The 17,180-nt window shown below is 41.4% G+C and overlaps 1 protein-coding gene across 1 annotated transcript in view; it reads right to left on the bottom strand.

Annotated features, from left to right (window-relative positions):
* Positions 1 to 5,317: 5,317 nt before the first annotated feature.
* The window catches only part of PTPRZ1 (protein tyrosine phosphatase receptor type Z1), a 276,086-nt gene continuing 264,223 nt past the window's right edge, over positions 5,318 to 17,180 (bottom strand). The window contains 5 exon segments of the mRNA XM_040411638.1: positions 5,318 to 6,078; positions 13,461 to 13,596; positions 16,254 to 16,396; positions 16,728 to 16,874; positions 16,967 to 17,095. Of these exon segments, the coding sequence (XP_040267572.1) occupies positions 5,947 to 6,078; positions 13,461 to 13,596; positions 16,254 to 16,396; positions 16,728 to 16,874; positions 16,967 to 17,095 (687 nt within the window). The 3' untranslated portion in view covers positions 5,318 to 5,946.

The following is a 17,180-nucleotide window of genomic DNA, read 5'->3' as shown; positions in this document are numbered from 1 at the left end:
ATTAGGGGGATTTTCTTTTTTTTATACTGGCACACATTAACCCCTTAAGGACATAGGACGTACCGGTACGCCCTATTTCCCGAGTCCTTAAGGACCAAGGACGTACCGGTACGTCCTGACTTAAATCTGTATTCCGGCGCCCCAGGGGTTAATCGGAAACGGGATTTCGGCTGAAATCATTCAGCCGGCATCCCGTAACAATGCAGGGGGGGGTCATTTAACCCCCCCGTATCGGCGATCGCAGCAAACCGCAGGTCATTCAGACCTGCGGTTTGCTGCGCTTTTTTGCAGTTTCTTATCCCTGCGGTCCCTGAACCGCGGGGATCAGAAACTTTAGAGTGGCTAAAATCATATTTCTCACCCCCCGCCCCCCCTGCACCCCATGCACGATTTTATTGCCGGCGGGTGGTGCGGGGGGGGGGGGGTGTCGCAGGCGGTGGGGGCGTTGCGGGAGGCAGGGCGGGTGCGGCAGGCGGGATCGCGATCCCCGCCCGCCTCACCTTGAACGGATCGTTGGCTTCTAGTGGGTATACCCAGGGTCCTGCACATTGCTGGCACCCTGGTATAAACGGCTGAATTCTGTGCAGATGTCAGCGTTTAACCTTTCCCATACCGCGGTCCGTACGGACCGCTGTATGGAAAAAGTTAACTGTCACGGTCAGGGAGCTCCCTCCCTCTCCATCGGGGGCTGCCTGTGCCTTTGCAGCCCCCCCGATGGAGAGGCCAGAGAGCCCCCCCTCAGCCTTGTGCTTACCCTTCCCCGTCTGCGAAGATCTGAGCAGACGGGGAAGGTTCCCATGGCAACAGGACGCCTGCTCAGGCGTCCTGCTGTCCATGGTGCTGAACAGATCTGTGCTAAAAAGCATAGAATCTGTTGAGTGTAAGTATAAATACAGTACAGAACAATATATATTGTACTGTACTGTATTAACAGACATCAGACCCACTGGATCTTCAAGAACCAAGTGGGTCTGGGTCACAAAAATGTAAAAAAAAAGTGAAAAAACGTAAGATAAAAAAAAAAACATTTATCAACTGAATAAAAATTAAAAATATCAAATTACACTACACATATTAGTATCGCCCGCGTCCGTAACGACCTGATCTATAAAACGGTCATGTTACTTTCCCCGCACGGTGAACGCCATAAAAATAAAAAATAAAAACTATGAGAAAATTGAAAATTTTGCCCACCTACTTCCCAAAAAAGGTAATAAAGTGATCAAAAAGTTGCAAGTATGCCAAAATAGTACCAAACAGTCATCTCATCCCGCAAAAAATGAGACCCTACTCATGATAATCGCCCAAAAACTGAAAAATACTATGGCTCTTAGACTATGGAAACACTAAAACATGATTTTTTTTTGTATCAAAAAGAATTCATTGTGTAAAAACTTACATAAATAAAAAAAAAAGTATACATATTGGGTATCGCCCGCGTCCGCTATCGACCGGCTCTATAAAAACTTAAACATGACCTAACCCCTCAGGTGACCACCGTAAAAAAATAAAAACAAAAACAGTTGTACAAAAAAGCAATTTTTTTGCCATCTTACGTCACAAAAGTGTAATAGCGAGCGATCAAAAGTCATATGCACCCCAAAATAGTGCCAATCAAACCGTCATCTCATCCCGCAAAAAATGAGACCCTACTCAAGATAATCGCCCAAAAACTGAAAAAACTATGGCTCTTAGACTATGGAAACACTAAAACATTTTTTGGTTTTAAAAATGAGTTATTGTATAAATCTTACATACATACAATAAAAAAAATACATATTAGGTATCGCCGCGTCCGTGACAACCTGCTCTATAAAATTACCACATGATAAAACCTGTCAGATGAATGTTGTAAATAACAAAAAAAAAAGCTATTTCTTGTTACCTTGCTGCACAAAAAGTGTAATATAGAGCAACCAAAAATCATATGTACCCTAAACTAGTACCAACAAAACTGCCACCCTATCCCGTAGTTTCTAAAATGGAGTCACTTTTTTGGAGTTTCTACTCTAGGGGTGCATCAGGGGGGCTTCAAATGGGACATGGTGTCAAAAAACCAGTCCAGCAAAATCTGCCTTCCAAAAACCGTATGGCATTCCTTTCCTTCTGCGCCCTGCCGTGTGCCCGTACAGCGGTTTACGACCACATATGGGGTGTTTCTGTAAACTACAGAATAAGGGCCATAAATAATGAGTTTTGTTTGGCTGTTAACCCTTGCTTTGTAACTGGAAAAAAAATATTAAAATGGAAAATCTGCCAAAAATGTGAAATTTTGAAAATTGTGTCTCTATTTTCCATTAAATCTTGTGCAATACCTAAAGGTTATAACAAAGTTTGTAAAATCAGTTTTGAATACCTTGAGGAGTGTAGTTCTTAGATGGGGTCACTTTTATGGAGTTTCTACTCTAGGGATGCATCAGGGGGGCTTCAAATGGACATGGTGTTAAAAAACCAGTCCAGCAAAACCTGCCTTAGAAAAAACCAACCGCGCACCTTTCACTCTACGCCCTACTGTGTGGCCGTACAGTAGTTTACGGCCACATATGGGGTGTTTTCTGTAAACAGCAGAGTCAGGGCAATAAAGATACAGTCTTGTTTGGCTGTAACCCTTGCTTTGTTAGTGGAAAAAATGGGTTAAATTGAAAATTAGGCAAAAAAAATGAAATTCTCAAATTTCAACCCCTATTTGCCAATACTCTTGTGCAACAACCTAAAGGGTTAATGAAGTATGTAAAATCAGTTTTGAATACCTTGAGGGGTGTAGTTTCTTAGATGGGGTCACTTTTAGGGAGTTTCTCCTCTAGGGGTGCATCAGGGGGCTTCAAATGGGAATGGTGTCAAAAAACCAGTCCATAAAAAATCAGCCTTCCAAAAACCATACGGCGCCACCTTTCACTCTACGCCCCGCTGTGTGGCCGTACAGTAGTTTACGGCACATATTGGGTGTTTCTGTAAACGGCAGAGTCAGGCAATAAAGAATACAATCTTGTTTGGCCTGTTAACCCTTGCTTTGTTAGTGGAAAAAATGGGTTAAAATTAAAATTTGACCAAAAAAATGGAAATTCTCAATTTCATCCCCATTTGCCAATAACTCTTGTGCAACACACCTAAAGGGATTAACAATGTATGCAAAATCAGTTTTGAAATACCTTGAGGGGTGTAGTTTCTTAGATGGGGTCATTTTTGGGTGGTTTCTATTATGTAAGCCTCGCCAAGTGACTTCAGACCTGAACTGGTCCCTAAAAATTGAGTTTTTGTAAAATTTCTGAAAAATTTCAAGATTTGCTTCTAAACTTCTAAGCCTTGTAACATCCCCAAAAAATAAAATATCAATCCCAAAACAATTCAAACATGAAGTAGACATATGGGGAATGTAAAGTCATCACAATTTTTTGGGGTATTACTATGTATTACAGAAGTAGAGAAACTGAAACTTTGAAATTTGCAACTTTTTCAAAATTTTTGGTAAATTAGGTATTTTTTTGTGCAAAAAAAATATTTTTTTTTACTTCATTTTACCAGTGTCATGAAGTACAATATGTGATGAAAAAACAATCTCAGAACGGCCTGGATAAGTCAAAGCGTTTTAAAGTTATGAGCACTTAAAGTGACACTGGTCAGATTTGCAAAAAATGGCCTGGTCCTTAAGGTGAAAATGAGCCCGGTCCTTAAGGGGTTAAAGGGAGCCTGTCACCTCCCAAAACCATCCCAAGCCGCCAGCAGTGTGTTTCTGATGATGCCTTTCTTCCTGAAGGCAGATGCAGCAAAAGTACTGAAAAACTTTGTTTATCCCCTGCCCGGTGCGCTTCTCCACCACATGCTTAAAGTCAAGGGGGCAGCGACCTCCTTGCTTCAAGCTCACGGTAACCACGCCCTCTTCCCTGCCCCGTCGCTGTGGACTGACAGCGGCAGTTCGGCTGGCTTTGCTGAACTCTCTGCATAAGCGCTGTCAGTCACAGCGAAGGGGCAGAAGAAGGGGGCGTGGTAACCGTGACTTGAAGCAAGGAGGCCGCTGTGTGGAGAAGCGCGCCGGGCAGGGGATAAAACAACATTTTCTAAGCTTTAGCTGCATTGCCTTCAGGAAGAAAATTATCGTCGGAAACACGCTGCTGGCTACTGTCAGCTACTGCTGGCGGCTTGGATGGTTTTTAGAAGTGACAGGTTTCCCTTTAAGGGCAATTATTACTAATGGAGTAGTATTTCTAGACAAAAGTGTTTAGGTTAAAAAATTAGCCAAATTTAACAAACAACGTGCAACACTTGATAAATCTGGGACAATGCAGACTCAAACAAAACTGACTTCAGTTATTAGGCCTCATGCACACGACCGTTGTGTGCATCCGTGGCCGTTGTATCGTTTTCAAATTTTTTTCGCGGACTCATTGACTTTTAATGGGTCCGTGAAGAATCGGAAAATGCACCGTTTTGCAGCCGTATCCGTGATCCCGTGTTTCTTTCCGTCCAAAAAATATGACCTGTCCTATTTTTTTTGACGGACAACGGTTCACTGACCCGTCACGCACAATTAACGGTTCACTGACCCTTCACGCACATACGCACAATTAACCCCTTCAGGTGCGGCACCTGAAGGGTTAATTGTGCTGATCACAGCCCCTGTAAAAGATCGGGTGCTGCCAGGCAGCAGGGGGCAGTCATGTACACAGTTCGTAGTATATTCTAACTAGAAGCGTCCCCATCACTAGGGGAACGCCTCTGTGTTAGAATATACTGTCGGAACTGAGTTTCAACGATGTAACTCAAATCCGATGTAATTCTAACATAGAGGCGTTCCCATGGTGATGTTGGGACGCTTCAAGTTAAAATATACCATCGGATTGGAGAAAACTCCGATCTATTGTATAAAGTCAATGGGGGACGGATCCGTTTGCAATTGCACCATATTGTGTCAACGTCAAACGGATCCGTCCCCATTGACTTGCATTGTATTCAGGACGGATCCGTTTGGCTCCGCACGGCCAGGCAAACACCAAAACGACTTTTTTTTCATGTCCGTGGATCCTCCAAAAATCATGGAAGACCCACGGACGAAAAAACGGTCACGGATCACGGACCGCAAAAAAAAACGGTCGTGTGCATGAGGCCTTACCTTCATGAAAAAATTCTCCCAATGCTCACATGCCTCTGTAGGCTCTGTTTTCATCTATAATTGTTATTTCAACAGTTTCTAATTACATTGTTTTGTTTTATATAATACAGATTCTATAAGACTATATTGAAAAGATTTAATCATACTGACCAACCCAATCACATGTACTGCATTCACACATATTGCAAACAATTTTCTAAGATTTTATTACTATACTGTAATAGTTTTAACATTCCATGCAAAGTAGCAGTAATTATATCATTAAAGATGTGTGTTGCATAAACAGGTCAGAACCACCTAGTTACAATAAAAACTGAGTAATCAATGTGACAATGCAAATACAAATAGCTAAAAAACGGACTCTGCGATCAAATATAAAAATCTACAATTATAAATATAAATTTGGTCCATGAAGTCACAAACAGTATTTACATTAAATGTTAGGTTATTACTTCCTTAGCTACGCATAGTTTCTTCCTTGAAATGATGTACTATTTACAATTCAATATTAAGACTATAAACGACTACATGTAAGCATTCCACATACTAACAGTACATAACGGAGCCTGAAAAGTACGCAGCTATAAATATCAAGAGTCGAAAGATTAAAATGTGCTAGTAGTAAACTATACTGAGTAAATATTGACATCTCCATTTATAAAACACTGCCATGACTGGTCCAATTAATCATGAGATTACATGAATTATGGATTACAAAATCTTCCCCAAGGCACACATTATTAATTGTTAATAGTAAGCAAAAGTCAGTACAAAAATAGATGCTGGAAGAAGTTTCAGTCAAGTACATGATGAGCAGGCCGATGTTTCCCATAATTAAACTAGGACTCCAGGCTTTCTGATGTGTTCCCATCTGGTACAGCAGATCCATTACTCTCCATACTTGCCACCTGTCCCTCCTGCCTTGTGCTCACCAGACTCAGAATAGCCTTATATAAAAATTGATACTGCTCCTAGAAAAGTGTAGAAAGTAACACATCATTATTGACACGCATATGCACATGAGGAATCATTTAACAACATCTACTTGTTGACAACCTTCATATACTGTAAATTAAGGTGTGGTTCTGACTTCTGACAGCCCCCATTGATCAGCTGTATGAAGGGGTCACAGCAGAGTTGTGCTCTGGCCTCCTCACAAGTATACTAAGCACAATGTACATTGTATAACAGCTGTGTGCTCAGCATTGCCGTTCAATCCCATTTACTTGAATGGGACTGTGCTGAACAAAGGACATATGACCAATAAACGGCATACCACAGGTCAAGGCAGAGGCCTCAGCAAATGCTGCAACTCCCTCAAACAGCTGATTAGCAGGAGTTCCCCGGGTTGGACCCCCATTTAGGATAGGTCCCTTTGCCTTATCTCTGCCTTTAAAGAACCACATGTTTTTTTTCAGACTTGACTTACAATAGATGTAAAGGGAACCTGTCAAGCACCAAAATGAACCATAAACCGCCAGCAGTACCTTTTAAAGCTGTTAACATCAGGTTTCTAATGATATTCTTGTGTAAGATATCTGTGGTGCATGATCACTGTAAAACAACTTTTTCCCCCGCAGGTGGTAAGCAAATGAGGTTCTTAAAGTCAAGCCACAGCGTGCCCCTGCCCGCTCATTGGCATTTGATTGAAGGCCTTTTGGATTCTTTCAGGCGCAATTCCAGTGTAAGATTTGCAACTGCACCATATGATCTTGTTTCCGGCAACTGCGCATTGATCCCCGCTGTAGTGTACTTGGCTACAATGCGCAGGCGTAGACACTACCCTGCATCAGCAATCAGTCACAAGATCATACAGCCCATGCGCAAAATCTCAGGATGAATCGCGTCTGAAAGAATTCAAAAGGACATCAATCAAATGTGAAGGGGCAGAAAGGAGGTGGAGTGATCTTGGCTTCAAGCATGAAAGCCATTGCCCCCTTGACTTCAAGAACTTTATTTGCATACAAACTGCAGGGGAATAAACGTTATTTTACAGTGATCAAGCGCCTCAGACATATTACACAAGAACATCTGATCAGAAACCTGATGTCAACAGCTTAAGGTACTGCTGGTGGTGTATGGTCCATTTTTGGTGCTGACAGGTTTCCCTTTAAACCTCATTCACAATCTTTCATTTTTCAGTTACTGCATCATGTGACTTAAGCTTACTTTCACATCTGCGTTTAACTTTTCCAGTATTGAGATCTGGCAGAGTCTGACGACTGACATATATATATATATACAGGAGGTGCAGAATTATTAGGCAAGTTGTACTTTTGAGGATTAATTTATTATTGAACAACAACCATGTTCTCAATGAACCCAAAAAACACATTAATATCAAAGCTGAATATTTTTGGAAGTAGTTTTTTTTTAGTTTTAGCTTTTTAGGGGGATATCTGTGTGTGCAGCTGACTATTACTGTGCATAATTATTAGGCAACTTAACAAAAAACAAATATATACCCATTTCAATTATTTATTTTTACCAGTGAAACCAATATAACATCTCAACATTCACAAATATACATTTCTGACATTCAAAAACAAATCAGTGACCAATATTAGCCACCTTTCTTTGCAAGGACACTCAAAAGCCTGCCATCCATGGATTCTGTCAGTGTTTTGATCTGTTCACACATCAACATTGCGTGCAGCAGCAACCACAGCCTCCCAGACACTGTTCAGAGAGGTGTACTGTTTTTCCCTCCTTGTAAATCTCACATTTGATGAGGACCACAGGTTCTCAATGGGGTTCAGATCAGGTGAACCAAGGAGGCCATGTCATTAGATTTTCTTTCTTTTATACCCTTTCTTGCCAGCCACGCTGTGGGGTACTTGGACGCGTGGATGGAGCATTGTCCTGCATGAAAAATCATGTTTTTCTTGAAGGATGCAGACTTCTTCTGTACCACTGCTTGAAGAAGGTGTCTTCCAGAAACTGGCAGTAGGACTGGGAGTTGAGCTTGACTCCATCCTCAACCCGAAAAGGCCCACAAGCTCATCTTTGATGATACCAGCCCAAACCAGTACTCCATCCTCAACCTTGCTGGCGTCTGAGTCGGACTGGAGCTCTCTGCCCTTTACCAATCCAGCCACGGGCCCATCCATCTGGCCCATCAAGACTCACTCTCATTCATCAGTCCATAAAACCTTAGAAAAAATCAGTCTTGAGATATTTCTTGGCCAGTCCTTGACGTTTCAGCTTGTGTGTCTTGTTCAGTGGTGGTCGTCTTTCAGCTTTCTTACCTTGGCCATGTCTCTGAGTATTGCACACCTTGTGCTTTTGGGCACTCCAGTGATGTTGCAGCTCTGAAATATGGCCAAACTGGTGGCAAGTGGCATCTTAGCAGCTGCACGCTTGACTTTTCTCAGTTCATGGGCAGTTATTTTGCGCCTTGGCTTTTCCACACGCTTCTTGCGACCCTGTGACTATTTTGAATGAAACGCTTGATTGTTCGATGATCACGCTTCAGAAGCTTTGCAATTTAAGAGTGCTGCATCCCTCTGCAAGATATCGCACTATTTTGACTTTTCTGAGCCTGTCAAGTCCTTCTTTGACCCATTTGCCAAAGGAAAGGAAGTTGCCTAATAATTATGCACACCTAATATAGGGTGTTGATGTCATTAGACCACACCCCTTCTCATTACAGAGATGCACATCACCTAATATGCTTAATTGGTAGTAGGCTTTCGAGCCTATACAGCTTGGAGTAAGACAACATTCATAAAGAGGATGATGTGGTCAAAATACTCATTTGCCTAATAATTCTGCACGCAGTGTATATATATATAAAAAGAGAGAGAGAGAGATATATATACACTTACACAGAGAATACAATCAATCAATGATAACACTTGCCCTATGTACAACTATCAGTGACTGACAGCTATCTATATATATATATATACATACACTGCTCAAAAAAATAAAGGGAACACTTAAACAACACAATGTAACTCCAAGTCAATCACACTTCTGTGAAATCAAACTATCCACTTAGGAAGCAACACTGAGTGACAATCAATTTCACATGCTGTTGCGCAAATGGGATAGACAACTGGTGGAAATTATAGGCAATTAGCAAGACACCCCCAATAAAGGAGTGGTTCTGCAGGTGGTGAACACAGACCACTTCTCAGTTCCTATGCTTCCTGGCTGATGTTTTGGTCACTTTTAAATGCTGGCGGTGCTTTCACTCTAGTGGTAGCATGAGAAAGAGTCTACAACCCACACAAGTGGCTCAGGTAGTGCAGCTTATCCAGGATGGCACATCAATGCGAGCTGTGGCAAGAAGGTTTGCTGTGTCTGTCAGCGTAGTGTCCAGAGCATGGAGGCGCTACCAGGAGACAGGCCAGTACATCAGGAGACGTGGAGGAGGCCGTAGGAGGGCAACAACCCAGCAGCAGGACCGCTACCTCCGCCTTTGTGCAAGGAGGAACAAGAGGAGCACTGCCAGAGTCCTGCAAAATGACCTCCAGCAGGCCACAAATGTGCTTGTGTCTGCTCAAACGGTCAGAAACAGACTCCATGAGGGTGATATGAGGGCCCGACGTCCACAGGTGGGGGTTGTGCTTACAGCCCAACACCGTGCAGGACGTTTGGCATTTGCCAAAGAACACCAAGATTGGCAAATTCGCCACTGGCGCCCTGTGCTCTTCACAGATGAAAGCAAATTCACACTGAGCACATGTGACAGACGTGACAGAGTCTGGAGACGCCGTGGAGAACGTTCTGCTGCCTGCAACATCCTCCAGCATGACCGGTTTGGCATTGGGTCAGTAATGGTGTGGGGTGGCATTTCTTTGGAGGGCCGCACAGCCATCCATGTGCTCGCCAGAGGTAGCCTGACTGCCATTAGGTACCGAGATGAGATCCTCAGACCCCTTGTGAGACCATATGCTGGTGCGGTTGGCACTGGGTTCCTCCTAATGCAAGACAATACTAGACCTCATGTGGCTGGAGTGTGTCAGCAGTTCCTGCAAGACGAAGGCATTGATGCTATGGACTGGCCCGCCCACTCCCCAGACCTGAATCCAATTGAGCACATCTGGGACATCATGTCTCGCTCTATCCACCAACTTTCCAGGAGTTGGCAGATGCTTTAGTCCAGGTCTGGGAGGAGATCCCTCAGGAGACCGTCCGCCACCTCATCAGGAGCATGCACAGGCGTTGTAGGGAGGTCATACAGGCACGTGGAGTCACACACACTACTGAGCCTCATTTTGACTTGTTTTAAGGACATTACATCAAAGTTGGATCAGCCTGTAGTGTGTTTTTCCACTTTAATTTTGAGTGTGGACTCCAAATCCAGACCTCCATGGGTTGACAAATTTAATTTCCATTTTTTTATTTTTGTGTGATTTTGTTGTCAGCACATTCAACTATGTAAAGAACAAAGTATTTCCGAAGAATAATTAATTAATTCAGATCTAGGATGTGTTATTTTTGTGTTCCCTTTATTTTTTTGAGCAGAGTATATGATACTAACAGAGAGAATACAATCAATCAATGATAACACTTGCCCCATGTACAACTATCAGTGACCGACAGCTATCTATGTATACACACTTACACAGAGAATACTATCAATCACTGATAATACCTTCCCATGTACAACTATCAGTGACTGACAGCTATGTATACACACTTGCACAGAGAACACTATCAATCACTAATAACATCTCCCCGTGTACAACTATGTGTGACTGACAGCTATGTATACACACTTACACAGAGAATACAATCAATGAGAAAAATATAAGAGTGAAACTGGATCGCACATCCACAATACTATGCCTTTATCTAAAAACTGCTTTTCAGCATAATTAAATCAATCAATTGATATAATCAATCACTCATAACACTTTCCCCATGTACAACTATCAGTGACTGACAGGTATCTATGTACAGTGGGGGAAATAATTATTTGACCCCTCACTGATTTTGTAAGTTTGTCCAATGACAAAGAAATGAAAAGTCTCAGAACAGTATCATTTCAATGGTAGGTTTATTGTAACAGTGGCAGATAGCACATCAAAAGGAAAATCGAAAAAATAACTTTAAATAAAAGATAGCAACTGATTTGCATTTCATTGAGTGAAATAAGTATTTGAACCCCTACCAACCATTAAGAGTTCTGGCTCCCACAGAGTGGTTAGACACTTCTACTCAATTAGTCACCCTCATTAAGGACACCTGTCTTAACTAGTCACCTGTATAAAAGACACCTGTCCACAGAATCAATCAATCAAGCAGACTCCAAACTCTCCAACATGGGAAAGACCAAAGAGCTGTCCAAGGATGTCAGAGACAAAATTGTAGACCTGCACAAGGCTGGAATGTGCTACAAAACCATTAGCAAGAAGCTGGGAGAGAAGGTGACAACTGTTGGTGCGATTGTTCGAAAATGGAAGGAGCACAAAATGACCATCAATCGACCTCGCTCTGGGGCTCCACGCAAGATCTCACCTCGTGGGGTGTCAATGGTTCTGAGAAAGGTGAAAAAGCATCCTAGAACTACACGGGAGGAGTTAGTTAATGACCTCAAATTAGCAGGGACCACAGTCACCAAGAAAACCATTGGAAACACATTACACCGCAATGGATTAAAATCCTGCAGGGCTCGCAAGGTCCCCCTGCTCAGGAAGGCACATGTGCAGGCCCGTCTGAAGTTTGCCAATGAACACCTGAATGATTCAGAGAGTGACTGGGAGAAGGTGCTGTGGTCTGATGAGACCAAAATAGAGCTCTTTGGCATTAACTCAACTCGCTGTGTTTGGAGGAAGAAAAATGCTGCCTATGACCCCCAAAACACCGTCCCCACCGTCAAGCATGGGGGTGGAAACATTTTGCTTTGGGGGTGTTTTTCTGCTAAGGGCACAGGACAACTTATTCGCATAAACGGGAAAATGGACGGAGCCATGTATCGTGAAATCCTGAGCGACAACCTCCTTCCCTCTGCCAGGAAACTGAAAATGGGTCGTGGATGGGTGTTCCAGCACGACAATGACCCAAAACATACAGCAAAGGCAACAAAGGAGTGGCTCAAGAAGAAGCACATTAAGGTCATGGAGTGGCCTAGTCAGTCTCCGGACCTTAATCCAATCGAAAACCTATGGAGGGAGCTCAAGCTCAGAGTTGCACAGAGACAGCCTCGAAACCTTAGGGATTTAGAGATGATCTGCAAAGAGGAGTGGACCAACATTCCTCCTAAAATGTGCGCAAACTTGGTCATCAATTACAAGAAACGTTTGACCTCTGTGCTTGCAAACAAGGGTTTTTCCACCAAGTATTAAGTCTTTTTTTGTTAGAGGGTTCAAATACTTATTTCACTCAATGAAATGCAAATCAGTTGCTATCTTTTATTTAAAGTTATTTTTTCGATTTTCCTTTTGATGTGCTATCTGCCACTGTTACAATAAACCTACCATTGAAATGATACTGTTCTGAGACTTTTCATTTCTTTGTCATTGGACAAACTTACAAAATCAGTGAGGGGTCAAATAATTATTTCCCCCACTGTATACAAACTTACACAGAAAATACTACCAATCACTGATAACACCTCCCTGTGTACAACTATCAGTGACTGACAGCTATGTATACAAACTTACACAGAGAATACTATCAATCACTGATAACACCATACCTTTGTACAGCTATCAGTGACTGACAGCTATCTATGTATACACACTTACGCAGAGTATACTACCAATCACTCATAACACCATACCTTTGTACAGCTATCAGTGATGGACAGCTATTTATGTATACACACTTACACAGAGAACCTATCAATCACTGATAACACTTCCCCTGTGTACAACTATCAGTGACTAACACGGATACCGGCCATGTGCGTTCCGCAGTTTGTGGACGCAACCACAATAGAAAATGCCTATTCTTGTCCGCGGAATGGAACCACACGGTGTGCTGTCCGCATCTTTTGTGGCCCCATTGAAATTAATGGGTCCATACCCATTCCGCAAAATTGCAGGACGGATGCGGACTCATTCATACGGCCGTCTGAATGAGCCCTTACACTGAAAATATAATCAATCAATTATAATACCTCCCTTGTGTACAACTATCAGTGAATGTTTTCATACACTCATATGACACCTGTGTATAATCGATCTCAGAAAGAGCAGAGATTTAAATTTATAAACATGTTTTACTGAACCTTTTCCCACAGAACTATATATCAATCTGCTCAGCTTTTTCTGCTCTATAACATGCTGCAGATTACACAGCATTTTCTGTTGACAGGTTCTCTTTAAGTAAAAAACTGATTACAAAAATCACAACAGAATTTGCTGGGGTTTGTCTGATATCTTCATTGTACACTTACTAGGTCTGTGAAAATCCCTGGTCGCATCAGATTGATCATCTTGGAAACCTGATAAACATCTACAGAGTTTTCATTCTCTAGTTGTTGCGTCAGAGTAGACAGAGCACAGAATGTTCCAGCTGTTACTCCTCCATACCTGAAAAAAGATGCACTTCCATAATTACAAGTTCTTGATATTAATATCTAATATGCTTCACATCTAGAATATGAAGTAAAACTAACGCTAATGTCTGTGAACTATTAGCAGCTGTACCAGTACAAATCTTGTTTTCCACAGAAATCTGTCAATTTCAGTAGGTATATTTACAAAAAATATTACTATAAATAACTTGGGAGTAAGTACTGACAAAACTATCTTTCCTCCACAGGGTCATAACACTCCAGGTTTTTCTGCAACGCCCTGAAATCCCATTTAAAACAATAGTAATAGTATAATAGTTTCTTACATACATGTGCCTGCTGTAAAACAACTCTCTAAACTGCCATTAACAGAACAGAGTGCTAGCTCTGGCAAAATGGATGACCCCATAATCATGTACAGAAAATAAATCTACAATCAGAAAATAAAAATAAATTCCCTCAGATATCTTCCCTTAAACACCTCTATAGAAGGTGAATACAACAGACAAAATTTTCAACAGAGGTCCTTGAGGACCTCTGCTGTACATGTACGGCGGAAGTCTGGTCTCTAAACATCGCGCCCACTCGCACGTGCAGCAGGCGCCATAACCACCGGGTTTCTGCTATTTTAAATGGCAGAGACCCGTGGCACATGTATGCGAGGTATGCCGTAAGGCTGATCGCATACATTTTTCCTTTCAGATGCCTTGGTCAAATATGACCACGGCATCTGATCAGTCCGTAAGCAGAAGCCGCACGCTTCCGCTTCGGTAACAGCGTTCCCCGGCTGAGATCAGGGAACCTGTTAAATTGATCTAAAACACGGAACCCTCAAGCAGGCTTCAGAGTCTATTAGACTAATATAGCAATACAAGCCACTAGGTGGCAGCACTGTATTGTTTTACTTAAAATTAACTTTTCGATGATGGCTATATAGCCATCAATGAATACAATGGGCAATCTAATCACCCAGGGTGACCTAAAAAAGTACAAAAGAAAGTTAAAAAAAAGGTTTTATAAATATAAAACAATATAAAAACGTTCATATCACCCCCTTTTTCTTAAAATAAAAATACTTTAACCAATAAAAAAATAAACATTATGGGCATCGCCGCATGCGAAAATGCCCATACAATTAAAATATAATAATATTAATAGCATACGGCAAATGGCGTAATGGGGGAAAAAAATAAAAACAGCCAATTTGCCATTTTTTGTCACTTCAACTCCCAAATAATTTTTTTTATAAAAAAGTCACACACACTTCAAATTGGTATCACTGTAAAGTAAAGATCACCCCGCAAAAAAATGGGCCCTCACACAGCCCCGTATACATAACTACAAAAAAGTTATAGGGGTCAGAATATGAAGATAAAATTTTTTTTTTTTTCTTAAAGGTTAAAAAACTATTTTCAGTATTAAAATGCAAGAAAACTTATATAAGTGTGGTATCGATGTAACCGTACTGACCTGGAGAATAAAGATAACAGGTCAATTTTACCGGATAGTGTACGGTGTAAAAAATAAAATAAAAACCTTTCTCAGACTTATGTTTTTTCCTTAATTCTACCCCATTTGGAATTTTTTTTCCACTTCCCACTACATGGTATGCAACGAATTTAGCTTACAAAATCATGAATAGTTATGACTGGGTAGAGCAAAGACTTTTTTTTTTTTTACTTCTCCAGGAGATCATGTGACTGACTGAAATAACCTTTGCCTAAAAAGACAATAATTTACACAGCTCCTGTACGCATATTCTCCATATATGGAAGTCATATGAAAACTTTTTTTTTCCTTTTTTACGTACCAGTCAGCTCTCGAGGGAAAATAACTTTTCACGCCTGTCTTGATATCCCCCTGCCCCCCCTTGATATCCCTGAGGTGAGCTTAATTTATGACAAGGTGCATGCCTACATATGTGCCTGCTGCCATCCACAGCAGGCATGGGCGGCGCATCACTCACCTAGCTTCTGCCTGCCATCAAAGACTCCTGTGTCTAATGCTGCGCATTTTAGGGAGACTTTTCCCTGTAGCACCTTAGTGGTTAATTCTTTTTCTGGTCCTGTGTTTAGCTGATTGACTAATTAGCTCATTAGCCCTCCTATATAACTTTGCTGCTGACCTTCCTTGCCTGAGCAATTGGTCTCTATAGATCTTCCTATGTCTCTCTAGCTTGCTAGAGATTGTATAGTGCTATAATCATTTTATCTGCCAGTGTATCAACTTTTATTTCCTGGGTCAGGCCCTCTGCCACCCGACCAGTTACTGTTCACCAAACTGATACTATGTTGCCTGCCTTCATCTTTGGACTGTTTCACGGCATTGCAAGAAATCTGCCCTCCTTGACCTGTTATTGACTACAAGTTTGCCTATTCCCTCGGTGCCACGCACCAGGTGCCTCTGATTCGTGGGTCAGCAGCCAACTGCACCTGGACAATTTCAAGAGCTAGAAGACTGGTGGCTACCCTGCAGCGAAGGCCAGATTCGTGTATAGGAGTTAAAAAATGCAAACCAGGGGACTTGCCTGGGTAACACCCTCAGGACTAGCCCAAAGTCAAACTAGTTGGTTGGCACAGTGGATCTACATCCACTGTCCATAACAAGAGTATTATCAATGGGATAAATATTCAAAAAAATGAAACATTGGAACAACAAAAATCCTGTACTTACTCATCATGGACAACAACAGGTCCATCTTTGTTAGCTGCTTCTTCCTTGATCAGATTTACAAGCTCAAATGTCTTACTTATTCGACTGTCAGGATTTGGCCACTTTGGACAATGAAAATGTTTCACTTCCAGAACATAATCATCCTATCAAAAATCATATTTCATAAGGGTTCATTAAACAATATTATATTTTGTATACTTTCTATAAAACATAATCAAATGTGCAACTTGTTTGTTTAATAGATATGAAATTGTTTGATTAGATCATAGATATACAGTCAAACCTCTTCAAAAGACCACATCTTTGAGAATACCACCCCTTATCCAGATATTTCCTGCAACAGGTTTTCAAGACCACTGTATATTATGCATATTGGCTATCTTTGTTGAAAAGACCACATCCTAGAAGGCTGCTTCTTAATGCAATATGGTCATCTCAAAGAGGTTTTACTGTAGCAAAAATTTCTGTGCTTACCTGTGTAGCTTCTAACATAAAATCTTGGATAATGAGTTTCTCCTCATTAGAAAGACAAACATGTTCTTCTCCAGCCAAAGATACAGTAAAAGTTTCACAGATTATTGGTTCATCTCTGTTTGGCCAATAGACAAATTCATCCTCAGCCTGGGGAGAAACAGAAAATTTCAAGGAAATTGACAAAGTGCACAAATAAAAATAACATTGAAATCTTGCCAAAATTTCATACTGAAACTTACCATGATCTGGTTATCAGGAAGCATTACAATTATCTGAGAATTGTGGTCCCAGATCATCCTCCAGAAATCTTTTATAGTGTGTAACAGCGGGTGCTGTGTTATAATGAATTCATTACTTTCATGGTAGCCCTGTGTAGACAATATTATATATCTAGTTAATAATTATGGATATACAATAAAGTGTATTATTATAGACACGAATAACATGTACAGC

The sequence above is a fragment of the Bufo bufo genome, chromosome 1, assembly GCF_905171765.1.
Source record: "Bufo bufo chromosome 1, aBufBuf1.1, whole genome shotgun sequence".
Taxonomy (NCBI): Eukaryota; Metazoa; Chordata; class Amphibia; order Anura; family Bufonidae; genus Bufo; species Bufo bufo.
The sequence above is the reverse complement of the archived record's forward strand: the minus strand, read 5'-3'. Positions and strand labels throughout refer to the sequence as shown.